Source organism: Gadus morhua, chromosome 21, assembly GCF_902167405.1.
Source record: "Gadus morhua chromosome 21, gadMor3.0, whole genome shotgun sequence".
Lineage (NCBI taxonomy): Eukaryota > Metazoa > Chordata > Actinopteri > Gadiformes > Gadidae > Gadus > Gadus morhua.
The window spans coordinates 11966845-11983641 of NC_044068.1; the positions used below are offsets into that span (position 1 = coordinate 11966845).

At 40.3% G+C, this 16797-nt stretch overlaps 1 protein-coding gene across 1 annotated transcript; it reads right to left on the reverse strand.

The window, feature by feature from the left end:
* Positions 1-235: 235 nt before the first annotated feature.
* On the reverse strand, positions 236-7692 carry LOC115534868 (uncharacterized). The gene is made up of 11 exons (XM_030346147.1): positions 7685-7692; positions 6732-6767; positions 6287-6358; positions 5942-6007; positions 4692-4754; positions 3526-3615; positions 3393-3424; positions 2495-2515; positions 2398-2450; positions 2035-2124; positions 236-1644 (listed from the first exon to the last, which is right to left on the reverse strand). The coding sequence occupies exons 1-11, from the start codon at positions 7690-7692 to the stop codon at positions 1525-1527; spliced, it is 651 nt and encodes a 216-aa protein (XP_030202007.1). The 3' UTR covers positions 236-1524.
* Positions 7693-16797: the final 9105 nt, after the last annotated feature.

A 16797-nucleotide genomic window follows, 5' to 3' on the forward strand; every position in this document is an offset into this window, starting at 1 on the left:
GAACGAAGGAAAAATGAGGAATGTTGATTGTAATAATCTTAAACAGATATGGTTTCGTCTCATGCTGTTTCCCCCCCTGCCAGAGCCCGGTCTCTGACCCCCACTGTTAGCTGAAGACACCTTTTTGGATATTGATTAATAATTTTCAACCAACTATGAAATAAGTGTCCATCCATACATTTGACGCATTTGGAAGTGTTATACGTGGAGGCACTCAAATCAAATTTAACCCAGGCATTTTCTTACTGATATCTTTAATATAATTCTCACCAAGTAACACTTTCTTTAAATTGAGACTACATAATGCCAAACAGAAGATGCTGTCATGTAGAAGCAGCTCAACAAAAGAATGAAGCATGAACTAAAACCACAGATTCACATCTCGCTTTACATACATATACACACGGTAAATGTAACATAACATAACACAACATGATACAGTCCTTTTGATAAGGTCTCACTGTAGCCATGGATGTTTAATAAAACAGTTCTAGGCCGACTTTTTCACATTCCCCATCAGTTTAGTCTACGGCGTCCTCTAAAGGCTGTCTAAATACTAGCATTTTCATATTTTATAGTAAGATATGCCAGGGGCGATTCTAGGTTCTGACTTTTGGTGGGGCTCAGCCCCAGGAAGCAACAGGGGTATATGAAATAATAAAGGTGTGTGTGTGTGGGGGGGGATTTTGAATATCGTAGATGCGATTTCCTGCATTCTGCTGCATTATAGGGTGAATTGGTGGAGATCCTAAATTTATTCTGGTGGGGGGTATATCTATCTATTTATCTATCAATCCAATACATTGTACATTTTTGAACAGTCTGCTGGTTTATTGTCAGAAAAGCACAGACCTTTTGTAACAGTTTAACCTCAGTTGAACTCATAATACCAATGAGTATTTCATCCCAGAGGAGAAGATTAAACATTTTGGCTAGACTCTAGCCTCTTAAAGAATAAATGAATATTACCTAACGTTTTTATCTAAGTTATAGACAACACTGTTGTAAATGTAGCATTATTATTATTATATTATCCATGATTTTTCTTATGTCCTGTCCAGGATTCTGTGACTTTTATTTTCTTAGTTACTATGCTGTTGCATGTCTTAGCCAATAGATGGCAATGTGAGCTAAATAATAAAGTTCTTAACCACTAAAGTGATGAAAGGAAAAAAAACTGTTTTGATGAAGGAATAATCAAATGTATGTGAACTCATGACAATTCGAGGTGGGCTTCAGCCCAATCAAAAAAGGTCTAGCTTCGCCACTGAGATATGAGCTAGTTGCCTACTTCATGGATACAAGACGGGATATATGTGCAATTTATGATTAACTTTAATAAACTTTGGTAACTTATAATTACCGGTATTTAATGGTAATTCACTTTTCCCTCTTGTAACCCTCATGTGAAAGAGCATTCTTATTGACAATAACAGTTTTTTATATTTTTATATATTCATAATTTCTACTGCTGGCTGCTACTGCTGGCTCTGTTACATCACGTACTCATCTACCGATGTTTTGTTATTTTGCCTGTTTGTTGACGGTGGCGTAGTGTACGTCCACATCACCAGCCTTCTCTCCACCTCTGGGAGAGGCCCTCACTGAGGAGTAGGTCACTGCATCGCTGGAATCGTCCTCAACCTATAGCGTGAGAGGGAATGCTGTTACATTGAATGTCGTGAAGTCTGATATCATGACATGGGATTCCAATTTATCCCGCACTATGACTTGCTCTGCTGTGCTGTGACATGGTACTATGTGGGGACCGGTGGTCACCACATAGTAACATGTCACATGTTGTGAGAGTCGTGATGCAATGGAACCATGCACTGTGATATGTCGTGGCGTTATGCGATATGCGGACCCGTCACACAGTTATGCATATGATTATGATATATCATATGCTCAAACATACATGTGAGTAGTAACATGATGTGGCAAAAAGATAATGCATACTTTAACCAATGACATTATTTCAGCTGTTAATATTATTGACTTCTTGTGGTGTGCTTCCACTAGGAGACAGTTTACCTGTGCTGTAGCCACGCTCCTCTGTCCCTCAGGCAGGACAATAGAGGCGTATGTTGGACCTCCGCCCTGATCTCCGTCCACACTGAGATGCTGTGACACGGTCAGGAGTTGTGGAGTTAGACGCATTAGATTCATATTCCTTAGATTTTCTATTATGCTCAATTCAATTATCTTCACCCCTTTTAATTAATATATGCCGTGTCTTTATGTCATGCCATTATTACATGGATAAATTGTGTCAGGGTGTGTGTGTGTGTGTGTGTGTGTGTTGTGTGTGTGTGGTGTTGTGTGTGTGTGTGTGTGTGTGTGTGTGTGTGTGTGTTGTGTGTGTGTGTGTGTGATTAAAGGATGAATAAGTCTCACCTGGTCATGAAGGCCTCCTATGACTGGTAGGGTGTCCCTGATAGAGTTCAGACCTGCACCCAGTACAGGAACCCAGTTACTGATCAGCTGGTCTCACCAGTGGTGGGGTCCCCAACAGCTTTTGGCCAATGACCCCATTTTTGGATCAGGACCATTTTGTGACCCCAACACATTTTGTGCATCTGCTAATTGTTTACCCAATCAACGTCTGTTCATGATATTGAAGACCCAGTGGATTTTCAACCTTGCAGCAGTTTGCTTATGGTTATGTATGTATATTTCTTATTTTATTATAAAGAATGTATTAAATATAAGTCATAAGGTAACCCCATTTCCATATCAAGCGACCCCAAGTGCGGACCGACCCAGAGGCTGAAAACCCTGGTTTACACAACCCAGTGGTTATAACTGAAGCTATATTGCAGTAATGATGCTGTTGTAAACTGTATTGTTGTAATAATGCTACTTGTTAGCATTATTATTTTGTTATAAGCAGACTTTCTTTATAACTACGATGATAGAATAGGCCTGCAAGATAGTCTAGTGATTATGGTGACTTCAAGCCAAAAGCTTCTGGATTTTAACCCCAATGTCTAACTACAAGATGCCAATATCCCTACCTACCCCTTAATTATCTTAGTCGCTTTGGATTGAAACAGCTGTTTAAATGACTGAAAAGTATGTTCATGTCCTTTAGAAATTATTCAGATTCTTCATCTCAACACAGCCGTGCTGCAGATGTGTTGTTTGGTCAGCGTTTCCCACGCTGCAGACCTTCATACGTCAAAGCGTAAGGGGAAGTCACTTTTATTTTTGTATCTCGCGGTCAGCGACTGTCAGATTATTAACACTCATGCCTTTGGCCCCCTTGAGTTATAATGCTACGTTGTGTAGCATTATAACCACGGAATGCCCCTCTACTAATATTGAGCAAGATAGCTTTATTGCTATTTCTTATTCAACCAAATAGTTTAAGTTTTGTTTTTTAAACTCACAATGGTTGTGGTGTCCTTTGGCCTCTTGTTTCCTGTAAAGAAAAAGCCACAGTGAATGTTTCCATGGCGATATAAACGGTGTGTAGACAGATGTGGACGTGACAACATGATGGTGTCAATGGTCTCCTCTCACCTCTCCTTCTGTGCCAGCGAATGAGGAGAACCAGGCCCACGATCAACAGGACTGCTGTACCCAGCGCTACCCCTGCTGCTATAGTTCCACCTGCAACACAGGAAGAGGTTACCTTCCTCTGGTTCATAGTCAGCAGGATCTCAGATGAATTAAGAACCTACATGGGTAGACCTATGCTGGAAACCATAGAAAATGACTAAAGGTTAAAACCGACACACTATAGAGACGGTTTGATGATAGAATGCAGAATATTATCCTAATTTTAGAGGTTGACTCCCAGGGAAAAGGTTCTGGGTTTGAACCCCACTTTGACCCCACATTTGTGAACAAATTTTACACTTTTGTGAAGATGCGTATGTTCATGTCCTTTACAAAAGATGCAGATTCGATATCTCACAGCCGTTTCATTTGCAGAGGTGTTGCTGTGGCCATCGGTTCACATGCGGACAGACATTCATCTCTGTCATAGCGTATGGGGAAGCATTTTGTGTGCTGATGAAGTTGTGAAAACGCTGTGTTAGATTATCAGATCATTAACACACATCCTATGGCCACTAATTGAACTATAGCCTAATAACTAAAAACCTCCTTACTATAGGAAAATATTTCATAACCATTGAAACGATAATCATGTATTTTAATGCAGATTCTGCCTCACTTATTTTTAATAGCAAAATAACAGCCTACCACAAGACAAATAGCAGCACTAACTGGAAGGGACCCAATTGACTGACCTCCACTACCAAGTCCTCAGAGTTACATGATGGATAAAGACACCATTTTGAAACATGGCTCCTCAAGACAGAGATGAAACACCTTTCACTGTGGTTGAGGTTGGGATGTGCTTGTGTTTTTCGCAAATGAAAATTGTGCCATTGTCAATAGCAAATAAAACATGACCTCAGATCCGTATTGTTCCCAGGCTACATCCCACCCAAACTAGTATGCAGACATGCTGCAATGGTTGTGGTTAATGAAGCAGGCCTACGTCACTGGCCAGCACTGTGTTCCTGTGAACCTGAAGTAGGAAGTGTGATGGTTTCATAGGGTGGGCTGTGGTGATGGTCGGACCGTTATAACACATATGTTGATGATTTACGTGACCTAAATCCACAGATTAAGAAAGAACACCATTTTGAAACACAAACAAGATAGAGATGAAATACCGTTTGTTGTATGTGGTGTTGGTGTTGATGGGGGCCTTGATGTTGGGCTGCTGCTGGCTGCTCCTTGTGGATTAAAAATCAATGACAGAACAAAGAGAAACATGGAACAAGTCGTCTGCTACTTGTTAAGGTGTTTGACTCCCAGATAAATTGGTTGTGGGTTATTGAGGAAAACTGTTTTGATCCTTTGTGGTATGGTCGCCTTGTGCGAGGTATGACTCGGAGAGTGGTAAATGTTCAACACGTGGTTTATTCTAACAGAGACACAAGGTAAACAGGCTTGCGTTCTGGAGGTGGTTCCTGAAGCATCTCCCGAACACAGGTAAATAAACAGTTATATTGGGAGTGGGCGGAGCGGTAAATAGGCCACGCCTACATGTTCTAACTGACCCAGGTAAACCTTTGGTCTGTCTTGGCTTAAACGGAAATTGCAAAGTGGCCATGTTTGTAGTCTTTAACTTATCTTTAAAATCGTTAAAACCTTGTATGGTGCGGTCCATTATGTTGTAAAGAAACTGTTCATAATTGTTGTTTGCTTGACATATGTCATCAGAAATAACATAGACTAAAATAATATACATCAGGGTTCCAACCCCAATGTCCACACTCTGCAGTCTGACTGTCATGGCGTCCTTGAGGGAGCTGCCCCTAACCCCTACCTGCTCATAGTGACATGTTCTGAACTCACTGTGGAACATCTGGACTGAGGCAACTCAACTCAACTCAACACTTGTACTTATTCTTTGCTGTGGTTAGTGGCTCTATGTCTGGCACACACAACAACAGAATTTCAATTCGATTTTGGCAAGGGCAAGTATTTTTGAATGCGGAAAAACGTGGGAAAACCTTTGTTGGTGATGCAAGTGAGAGTCAGATTGTTAGAACACATACCTGGGTCAGTAGTGTCACCTGCTACTTCACCTGCTGAAATTATTTGGTTTGTCTCAAGCTTAACTCTTATAACTTAAACCTCTTAACTAAAACAAAACGATAGGCACACTCAACCATCGCTTGGTTGAGTGTGTATCCGACTGACTCATGCCCCCTGCCGACATGTTGTTGTGGTTAATAAAGTACATCTCTGGCCAGCTCTGTGTTTCTGTGAAACAGAAGAGGAAGTGTGATGATTTATTAGGGTTATTTGTGGAGAAGTTAATAGTTAGAAGGACATAACTTGATGTTACAAGTCCAGAGAGTAACAGGGATAGATGGAAACCACACCATTTTAAACCATGACAGTGATAGAATACCGTTCAGTGTGTGTGTGGTTGGTGTTGATGTTGAGGTCCTTGCTGCTGGGCTGCTGCTGGCTGCTCCTTGTGGATTAAAATCATGGAAAAGAGGAACATTACTCACTCCTTATAACAATTATGCTTTAAAATATCATTTTAGACAAGCGTTGAGTTTTTATCAAGGTTTACAGTTTATAACGGAAGAATGTGCGATTGTTTTCATCATACTTTAGTGGAGATGTCAGAGATGTTACAGGTTCCTCATGGTAGGCCACTCGTACCTCCACTACCATGTCCTCAGAGTTACATGATGGATAAAGACACCATTTTGAAACATGGCTCCTCAAGATAGAGATTAATTACCTTTCACTGGTGTAGTGCTTGGTTTGGATGTGCTTGTGCAAGTTGTGTTTGCTACTCCATGTGGCAAAAACACTGACAAAACAAAAGAAACATGGAATAAGTAAACCATCACAATAACTCTTTCCAAGAAATATGCTTAAAAAACCATTTGAGACAAGGGATGAGAGTTTTTTCCTGCAGATTTTTTTCTGATTTATAAATGGAGTTTATGTCTAAAATGTAACTAAACAAACAAACAAAACAACAAAAAATAAGATATGTCTACAGTTTATAACTGACGATTTTGGGATGTTCTCATCATATATTGGTGATAATATCAGAGATTATCATGTTCCTAATGCTGGCATGCATTCCATTGATTCATCCACTACCAAGTCCTCAGAGTTACATGACAGATAAAGACACCATTTAGACACAATGGCTCCTCAAGATAGAGATGAAATACCTTTCACTGTGGTTGTGGTTGGTCTGTGTGTGCTTGCTGCTCCATGTGGATTAAAAGCAAAGACAGAACAAAGACCAACATAGAATTACTAACATACATATAATATAAGAAATTGTCTACAGTCATACTGTATTAGAAACTATCTTGATCACTCTTTACAACAACTACACCAGCTTCAAATATATCGTTTTATAACAGGGTGGAGGGTTTTGTTCTGCTGGTGTGTCTGTGGCCTGGGCCTGATATTTTACTGATGAATAACTGCAAGACCATGAGACTTGAAGACTATATAAATGTAACAAACAAATGAATGTAAGAAAATGTCTACAGTAATAAAGACATCTATTTAAACTGTTAAATTATTCTCGTCAACACAGGATTCTCAAATCTCAATAAGAGGATCCATGAAACTATATTCAAATATGAATGATTGAAACACTACACAAGTTATTTAACCCAAAAGTGTTAATTTAGGAGAGTACATAAAATATAATACTCACTGATTAGTTTTAGATCATATCGTATATGATCAACGTGTCCTCCTGATGATAGGATGGATCTGCAGGTGTAAGGACCTTCATCTTCCTTTCTCAACTTCTTTACCTCCAGAGAACACTCCTTTGTGACACATACTCTTTCTTCCTTGTATTCAGACCTAACCTTCCCTTTGTCAACCAATTCTACAGTCATTGTATTGTTGTAACTGAACAACCAGGTAATATTGGAACAGTCACTCAGAGCCCCGCATGATAGAGAAATACAATCTCCAGCTACTAACTCTGTTCTTCCATGATCACAGGAGGTGGGTTTGTAACATTCGTCATTGATTGAAGTATCTGTGAGAAAGAACAAACCTTTTGATTTGAATAAATAACTTTAAGACCATGTAACACAAACACCCACTGATAACTTCACTAGTTTTTATTATCTTGGCTATTTTAAGTTGTCCTTACCTCTGCATGACGGAGAAGGAACCATATCTACTGTTTGTCTGTCTGTCTGTCTGTCTGTCTGATAGCTCAAACTACTGCTCACTGTGGGGAGCAAGGCTTCTTATAGCGAGTGTTCCTTCACTTCCTCAAACCTCCAACACTTTACTCTGCTCTTTTTGACATGAGAGATTATCTGGTACAGACATGGAATGTTGAAACAGATCATAAAGTACATTTTGAAGATAAACTTATTGGGCATGTCATAACATTTCCTATTTGTTTGTAATGACATGTCATCAGTGATAGGACAATACGATGGTTATCCTTTCTTAGCACTAAGTAGCATAGGAAGTAGCCCACATGTGAAACACTTTGCCTCTGATCTCAAACCATTGATTTGTATCTTCTATTATTTTAATATCAGTTCAATTTCATGACCAAATTATAACATAAAGCAAAATGGTGAGGAGAAGGCCTATTGTATTATGTTCATTGTGTTTGAAATGTCGAAGAGAAATTATTAGTTTCTATTGGTCATCTCAAATAGTCCTACACAAAACTGTTGATACAGAAAGCATCGGAGTGGTCACAAGTAGGACGGAATATGTTTTGTCTGGAATAAAGGGGAAACACACACGGAAGTATTAACAATTAAAGGAAGAGTAAAAAAAATTGCACTAAAATAACAAACAAATAAGATATAAAAAATACATAAAACAAAGAAACCATAAAAAATAGGTATAAATAAGATATGATGTGATAGTGATATTTAAAACTAAGCTAAAACATTGGAGTACCTTATTAGAGCAATATAGAAAAAGATACAGAGAAGATCCACTTAAAAGCAATCATAGTCCACATCAAGTAGGTTGGTTATTATTGTTTTCTATTGGTCCAGTGGAATTAATGTCTCTAGTCTCAGGTTTTATTGTTATCTATTCCTGGATTATGTAGCACAGAATTTAAATCTGTTACTTCTAGTTCCGTATTTTCTAGGTGCATCCAGTCCTAGCCTGCTAGTGACTAAGCCCCTTTTCCACAGACAGTATCAGCTCAATTCGCCTCGACTCGAACCGTCTTTTACTGCTTAAGTAGAGAACTGTCTTTTGTTGAGGATTGCACTCATTGGATTGATGAGACCTAGAAGTCTCAAACAGAGGAATAGAGGAACGAAGGAAAACTGAGGAATGTTGATTGTAGAGAGCCCGGTCTCTGACCCCCAGTGTTAGTTGAAGACACCTATTCCCTGCACTCACGCCCCTCCCTGACAGATCTCTGACCCCCACTTTTAGTTGATGATGTGTAGCCACTTTCCTCCTGATATTAATCCCCCTCCCTGCCAACCATCGGTCTCCATCTACTACACCTGATGAGTTGATCAAACAATTGATGTGTTTTCCCCTTAATCCTGTCCTCCTCCTTCTCCCTGCTAGACCTCTGTCTCCAACCCCAAATGGCCCTTCCCTTGTCTCACAGCCCAACGACAGATACCCCTCAGACCAACATGTCTGGGGCCCACTCTGCCCAGGTATCACACCTCGACAATTGTTCAACCTAGAGCGTGTGTAGGCAGTTTGTGATTGGCTTTATTGAATAACGGTAACCCAATAGGAATCAGTGGGTACACCTTTTTGTACTAAGGTAATGATTGGCGTAACGGCTAGCCCCGAATAATAATAGGAAAGCACACATGTGGGTTAACACGCAAAAAGAGAGAAGTTAGGTATCCATGAAGGATTATGTGTTTCTTTCGGGTTATCCTGTGTGGGCAGGATACTGGATATTGATTAATAATTTTCAACCAACTGTGAAATAAGTGTCCATCCATCCATTTGACGCATTTGGAAGTGTTCTATGTGGAGGCACTCAAATCAAATTTAACCCAGGCATTTTCTTACAGATATCTTTGATATAATTCTCACCAAGTAGCACTTTCTATAATTTGAGACTACATAATTCCAAAACAGAAGATGGTGTCATGTAGAATCAGCTCAACAAAAGAATGAAGCATGAACTAAAACCTCAGATTCACATCTCGCTTTACATACATTTACACACGGTAAATGTAACATAACATAACATAACATAACATAACATAACATAACATAACATTATGCAGTCCTTTTGATAAGGTCTCACTGTAGCCATGGATGTTTATTAAGAACAGTTCTAGGCCTATTTTTTCACAGTACCCATCAGTTTAGTCTGTGGCGCCCTCTAAAGGCTGTCTAAATACTAGCTTTTTCATAAGATATTCGGTAGTAAACTACTTCATGATACCAGACCGGAAATTTGTTTAATTTATGTTTAACTTTAATAAACATTGGAAATTATTTATTACCGGTAATTAATTGTGATTTACTTGACGAAAAAGCATTCATCAATTATTGATAAAAAAAAGATGTGTCGAGACCTGAAGGTAAATATTGATCATTGACAACAATAACAGTTTTCTATATTTTTATAGATTCATAATTTCTACTGCTGTTTGCTGCTGCTGGCTTTGCTTCATCACATACTAATCTGAAGACCTTTGGTCATTTTAACCATCAGGGGTAACGCTGTACCCAGCCTTGACCCAGCTCAGCTGCAACACAGGAAGAGTTCAGGTTAAGAGTTTCATTCGTGGGCGGCAGCAGCTCAGGAGGTAGAGCAGGTCCTATGGAGACTGGAAGGTTGCTGGTTCGAGCCCCCTGCTCCTCCAGGCTCAGTGATGAGGTCTCCCTGAGCAAGACCCTGACCCAACCCTAACTGCTCCACCACAAGCTGGCTGTTCCCTTGATGGTTGACATGAATGTATGAATGGCTGAATGTGGTCTCCTAATTATTGCCCCCTTGAGCAGCAGTAGGTTAGGAAAGCACCAAATATTTCCTTTACAATTTTATATTTTGTGTCCTGAGGAGGAAATGAACACCCACCCATTTACCATCCATTTACCGTTTCAGATTCGATAGAAACCTACTTTAAGAAATCTTAGGGAAAAAATGAAAATAACAATTTCTATAGATAACTAATAGGACGCTAGAATACAAGATAGTCTGTGATTATGGAGTCCTAACCACTAGACTAGGTTCTGGGTAAAAGGGTCTGGGTTTGACCCCCAATGTCAAACTGCACGAAGCGTATATCCCTACCTGCTCCTTAATAATGTATCTGAATTCACTCCTCCTCACTTTGGATAAAGGCAGCTGCTAGTATGACTAAACAGTAATATGGTTGAAGCTATGTGGTGTTTAGAAATGATGCAGCAGATCCGGCCTCTCAACACAGTCGTCTGTAGAGGAGCTGCTGTGGTCCGTGGTTCCAGGCTGCACCATGGAACCAACCTTCTCTGTCACGGCATTAGAAGTATACATTTGTGTGCCTAAAAGACTCCTAAAAATACTTTTATACTATTATGAACACACATTCATATGGCCACTATGAACACTACCACGAACACAAATAGACATACATATAAAATATTATATTTTGTGTCATGAGGATGAAATAAACACCCAGGCTCATGTTCCAGCAGTGTCACACTTTACTCAGAGTCACTATTTACTCACTTTTGATTCTAATTGAACTATAATAACTAGAGCTTCTTAACGATGAAGTAATATATGTCTAATAGGTAATACATCTGTGAAACAGATAAGGAGTGTGATGGTTTCATAGCGCTGTGGTTGTAGTTACAATGCATAACTTGATGATCTACATGACCCAAGACCTCAGAGCTACATGGAAACATCGAGACACAATTTTGAAACATAAGCCCACAAGATAGAAATGATGACGGGCCAGTCTGTAGGTGTAAACACCTTCATCTTCCTTTCTCACCTCTTAACCCCCAGAGAACACGTCTCCGTAACATGTAGTCTTCTATGTTTCCTTTCTTACTGAACAGCAGGTAATATTGGAACAGCCCCGTGATATAAATCATCAAGCGGAGCTTCGCATTGTGTTGCTTTATGCTGGGGAACATGCCGAACTCGCGCACAAAACATCACATCCGGTTGGCGCTTATAGTAACGTAATGATGTAAGCAGTACGTGCAAGCTTATGTGAAACATTAACACTTATTCAGTCTACTGGCGTGATCTGAATATTACAATCCCCATCTCATGATAGAGAGAAACTTTCTCCTGGTCTGAAATATGTTTCAACCCTTTTCCCTGATACTCTGAGGAGAGAATGAATTTGTTACTTTTATTTTTGTTTAGAACATTAAGTTACGTAGTGGTTAGCAGACTTTTTACTTTTTGAGTTGAATTACTATCATTATCTATCATCATCATCATCATTGCTACATGCCACCTAGGTTAGCTGCTACAATCCACCAAGGAGACTTTTACTAGGCTCCTCCTAACAGATGGACGCAGGGTGGTGTGTTCTGGTGGTACGTTCAGTACCATTTCACTGAACTGAAGAGGGACATCAGTGCGCCTTTACTCTGTTAACACTTAGTCTTAGATTATAACAATCCAAGTGTTCGTCAATTTACTTATCAAGTCTTAAAAACAAGATGGCGTTGATGGGTGAACTACTGACGAGATACGTACCCCTGTAACCTTTTTATAATTTCCAAACAGCATTAATTTTGTCTTGGACAAGTTCAAGGATAATTTATTATCATCAAACCATATTTTTTATTTAATCATTTCCTTCATAATGTCATCCTGCAGTTGCTTTTAAATCATTAGGCCAACCTGAGGAAAAAATATTCGTATCATCAGCGAAAAGGACTTATTTCAGCATCGTAGACACTTAAAGGAGACTCCTGGAGCTCTATATCTATATAATATAATATAATACAATAATATTATATAGGGTATTTATATAACATTATATCTAATATCAAGGCCAAAAGCAATGTGCGCCTCGGATGATATTATGAATCATAAATAACGTCTCTGGCACTTTCACAACAAGTAAAGACTCGCAGTGGGGGATATCTCAGCCATGGTTGAGAAGAATTGGGGGATAGGAACTTTGGCCTTGACTCTCTGATGTCCATGAACCCGCGACATGGAGGCGAAAGGGATTGTACTCCGGGAGCGGAGCTTGCCGGACACCGAAGCATCGGCGGCAGTTCCGGCCGCAGTCGAAGCCGTCTGGCTGCCGCCGAAGGGCAGCTCCGGCGGTGTACTCCGGGAGCTGAACTGCCGCCGAAGCTTTCCAGCTGCTCCGGCGGGTGTCCTCCGGGAGCTGTAAAGTCCGGCGGGGGTAGCTCGGCGGCAGTCCGGCGGCTCAGTTCCGGGAGTACAATCCCTTTCTCCTCCATGTCTCCTCCTCCAGACTGCAGGCAGCTCTGGCGGCAGTCCGGCAGAGGAAGGGATTGTACTCCCGGAGCTGAGCTGCCGCAGAGTTCCCCCCACAGAGCTGCTCGTCCGCTGGTCCACAAAATCTTAGCTATGCTCTGATTGGAGGGAGTGGGGAAGTGGGAGGTAATATTCAACTGTGCCCCCTTCCTACGTAGGAGGGGGCACCGAAAACTGACTCGCTCGTTTGGTAACTGTAGGCGGGGTACTTTCAGAGATGCATATCTCACTCAAAAAATCATGTACAGACTATTTCAAAGTTGCATGCGTGTGGGAGCACCAAAGACCCAAAACAGCACGCCAAATCCCAGAAAAGTGTTGTTTTCATAATATGTCCCCTTTAACATGTATCATTGATATATGGAATAATACTTTAGGCCCCCAAACTGACCCCTGGGGGACACCACAGGCAATTTCCAAACATAAAGAAGAGCAATCCCCAAACCACTCCCCTGATGCCATACCTTTCCAGTTTATGAATTAATGTATCATGATTAATAGTATCAAATGCTTTTGTTAAATCAATAAATAATTTGATTGCATATTGTTTGTTAGCTATGGCATTTTGATTTCCTCTATTGATTCTATTAATGCAGTGTTGTTGATCCGTCTGAACGAAAACCATATAAGTAGTAAATAAGACCCCCCATATGAGCGAGTTGAGAGGACTTCCGTTTCCGGAAGTAATATATGTCTAATAGGTAATACATCTGTGAAACAGTCTAGAACCGGAAATTGTAGGGCCTCTTTGAGTGTGAAACAGTGTGAGTTGTGTGTGTGTGTGTGTGTAGTCAGGTGTATGGGTATGTGTAGTCATGAGTGTGTGTATGTGTATGTTAGTGTGTATGTGTCTGTGTATGCGTGTTTGTGTATGTAGTGTGTGTGTGTGTATGTGTATGGCAGTGTGTGTGTGCAGAGCGTTAAAAAACCCGTTTTAACCCACTATTGTATGATAGTGGGCCGAAGTTGTCATGTAGTTGTGTCTTAATGGAACGGCTTCGTCAAGTGTATGTCACTCATTAGCTCCGGTGGGGGCGCCCCTTTGTGTGTGTGTTCCTAGAATAAGTGGTATGTTCCAGACGTGTAATTTGCAGCATTTCGTGGGGTTCCCTCCGAGTGTGTGTTGTCCTGGAATGAGTGGAAGTGATTCAGCTGTGTCATTTGCAGCATTTCGGAGGGGGTCCCACTGTTTATGGATTTTGGTTTATGGTTTATGGTCGAGCTGTCCAGAGGGTCTATCCTGAGGGAGGTAATCCTAAGAGTGGTATATTGTTTTAGGCGCATGGCGTGGAACACCCGTGCTGCTGTGAGTTGTTGTCAAGAGGGGGGGGTGGGTGGGGGGTATATGGGCATGCCTAGATGGGAAGGAATGAGCGTTAGAATCTGTGAATGTTAAAGTGTTAAAAAGGCTGTTTTTATCTAACACATTTTCCATGAATCCTCTTAAAAACAGTTATTTTATAACGAGTTTTAAAACATACAAGGCCGATTACTATTTTGATAGTAGGCATTATGCATTAACGTTAAGGGCTTTGTCTCACATGTATTTCACCATTTATGAATAAAGTGTTAAATGTGTTTTCAGCAACTGTCCAGAGGGTCTATCCTGAGAGAGCTTAATCCTGAGAGATGTATAGTGTTTCAGCTGTGTGATGCGGAACACATGTGCCAGCAGTGAGTTGTTGCTTTCAAGACGGGTGTGTGGGCATGCCTAGATGGGAGGGAATGAGCGTTAGAGTCTGTAAATGTTAAAGAGTTAAAAGGGAGGTTTTATCTAACACATTTTTCATGAATCCCCTTGAAAACAGTTATTTTATAATGAGAGTATTATTTTGATGTGAAACACTGTACTTATCCGTATAGTATCACATGTCAAATTAGTTTGTGGGAAAAGTTGGATGCTGTATACGAGATATGTTCATTCATATACATGTATATTAAAGTATGTAGTCCCGTTTTAAATATAATGACTAATACTATTTAGATGGTAGGCATTATGCAATAATGCTAAGGTTTTGTCTTACACTGTGGATATGTCTTATATAAACGTTTGTCAAATGACCTTGTGGATATGGATTGGTATATACGAGAGATGATAATTATCATCTGTATTATTATTATGCCTTTAAATATATCGGCCCATACTGTATTTGTGTCTGTCTTGTGTGTGTGTGTGTGTGTGTGTGTGTGTGTGTGTGTGTGTGTGTGTGTGTGTGTGTGTGTGTGTGTGCCTGTCGTGTGGTCGGTCTGTCTGTCCGTCTGTCCTACTGAATGACTGACAGTGAGTAGGTGTGCTTTGCACTTTCTGTAAGGCTTGGTCTTCATGAAGTGTAAACCAACCAACTGAGAATTTGAGAACAAGGAAATAAACAAATACATGAATCAAATATAAAGAAACATCTTGATTCCACCTATTTCCTGTATGGAGACACAGCATCAACATATGTCTGTTTGATACGGATGGAAAATAAAACTGGCAATGATGGAAAAATTTACCAAATGGGGAACGACTTCACGTGACAAATGAAGAAAGAAGGAACAGAATTGTTTGCCTTGCAATTATTATCTTACACATGTGGAAACCACCAAAACCCAATTCTTAAAATTCACATTATTGCATTTGCATGGGCTTTCATCAGTGAGCCATGAGCTAAATCACAATTTTCTTCCCTTATTCAGCAAAAGATAGTAACTTAACTGACATTTATTAATTTAAATGGAGGGCACTCTGGGTTAGATGTTGGTTTGACAACCTTTCTGGAGTTTTGGTTTGGGTGTGGAGATTCACCATGCTCTCAATCATGGTGAGGTTCAATATGGACCATTCTTTCTAGATGGATATGACCCGAGTACACACTAGGGGTGTAATGATACATGTATTCGTATTGAACTGATTCGGTATGGACGTCACGGTTCGGTGCATGGATTTACACGGTATAAAATTTAATAAAACTGGCGTGCGAATTAATTAATGTAATGCCAAACTAATGTTAGATTTGCGATCCTCAGGGACAACTGTAAGTCGCTTTGGATAAAAGCGTCTGCTAAACCTAAATGTAAATGTAAATGTAAAAAAAAACAACTGAGACACCTGAAGGGTGCCGGTGTGGGTACCAGATCGACTCGGGGACCTAGATGCACAATAATGACGCACTTCCTGTAAACTCTGTCTCTTAAATGCGCATGCGTGTTTCATTCATTCCCATGTTATTCCCAAGTATTAACGATCTCCTTTTGTTTTCTAATCTAATAATCGAATGTACAAAGATTGATCAGATAATATTTGTGGCTTTAGATTGATGGCTAACGTGAGCTAATAAACGTTAGAAGGGGGGGGGGGGGGGCTTTCATCAATATAGGATTAGTTTTTGTAGGGGATAATTACTTTAACATGTGAAAACAAAAATATATGTGCAACCGAGCGTTTTATTGTTGCCTTTACTTTGATAATATATAACAGAAGAATTGGTAAAAACAGCGACCCACCGCAGACACTTCCGTTCTCCTCCTTCAGATAAGAGTCCCGAACAGGAACTGATTACATATGCATTCATCAGTGCTTTTAGACGTGTTTCCAATGGCTTTGTTTGGGCGAAAGAACGGGCTGCGTTCAATGAATTCAAAACCAAAACGGATGAGCCTTCTTTTTATGTCCATGATTAAGCCCCGTTTATAAACAACCCTTCCGGGTTTTGTCCCGTTGTCTTGTGTCGATACGTCAAGTGTCGATACGTCATCTGTAAGCCTAGAAACCCCGAGTCGATCTGGCAGCCGAGTCAATCTGGTACCCACACCGGCAAATTCGAGCTACACACGCCGTTGATTGGTCG

Bases quoted from the DNA above. Each gene is read 5' to 3' on its own strand.
- LOC115534868 (XM_030346147.1), bottom strand. The intron at 2,516-3,392 runs GTGAGTTTAAAA...ATTGGCCAAAAG, and splicing joins CAAAGGACACCACAACCATT to CTGTTGGGGACCCCACCACT. The intron at 2,125-2,397 runs GTGAGACTTATT...ACCGTGTCACAG, and splicing joins TAGGAGGCCTTCATGACCAG to CATCTCAGTGTGGACGGAGA.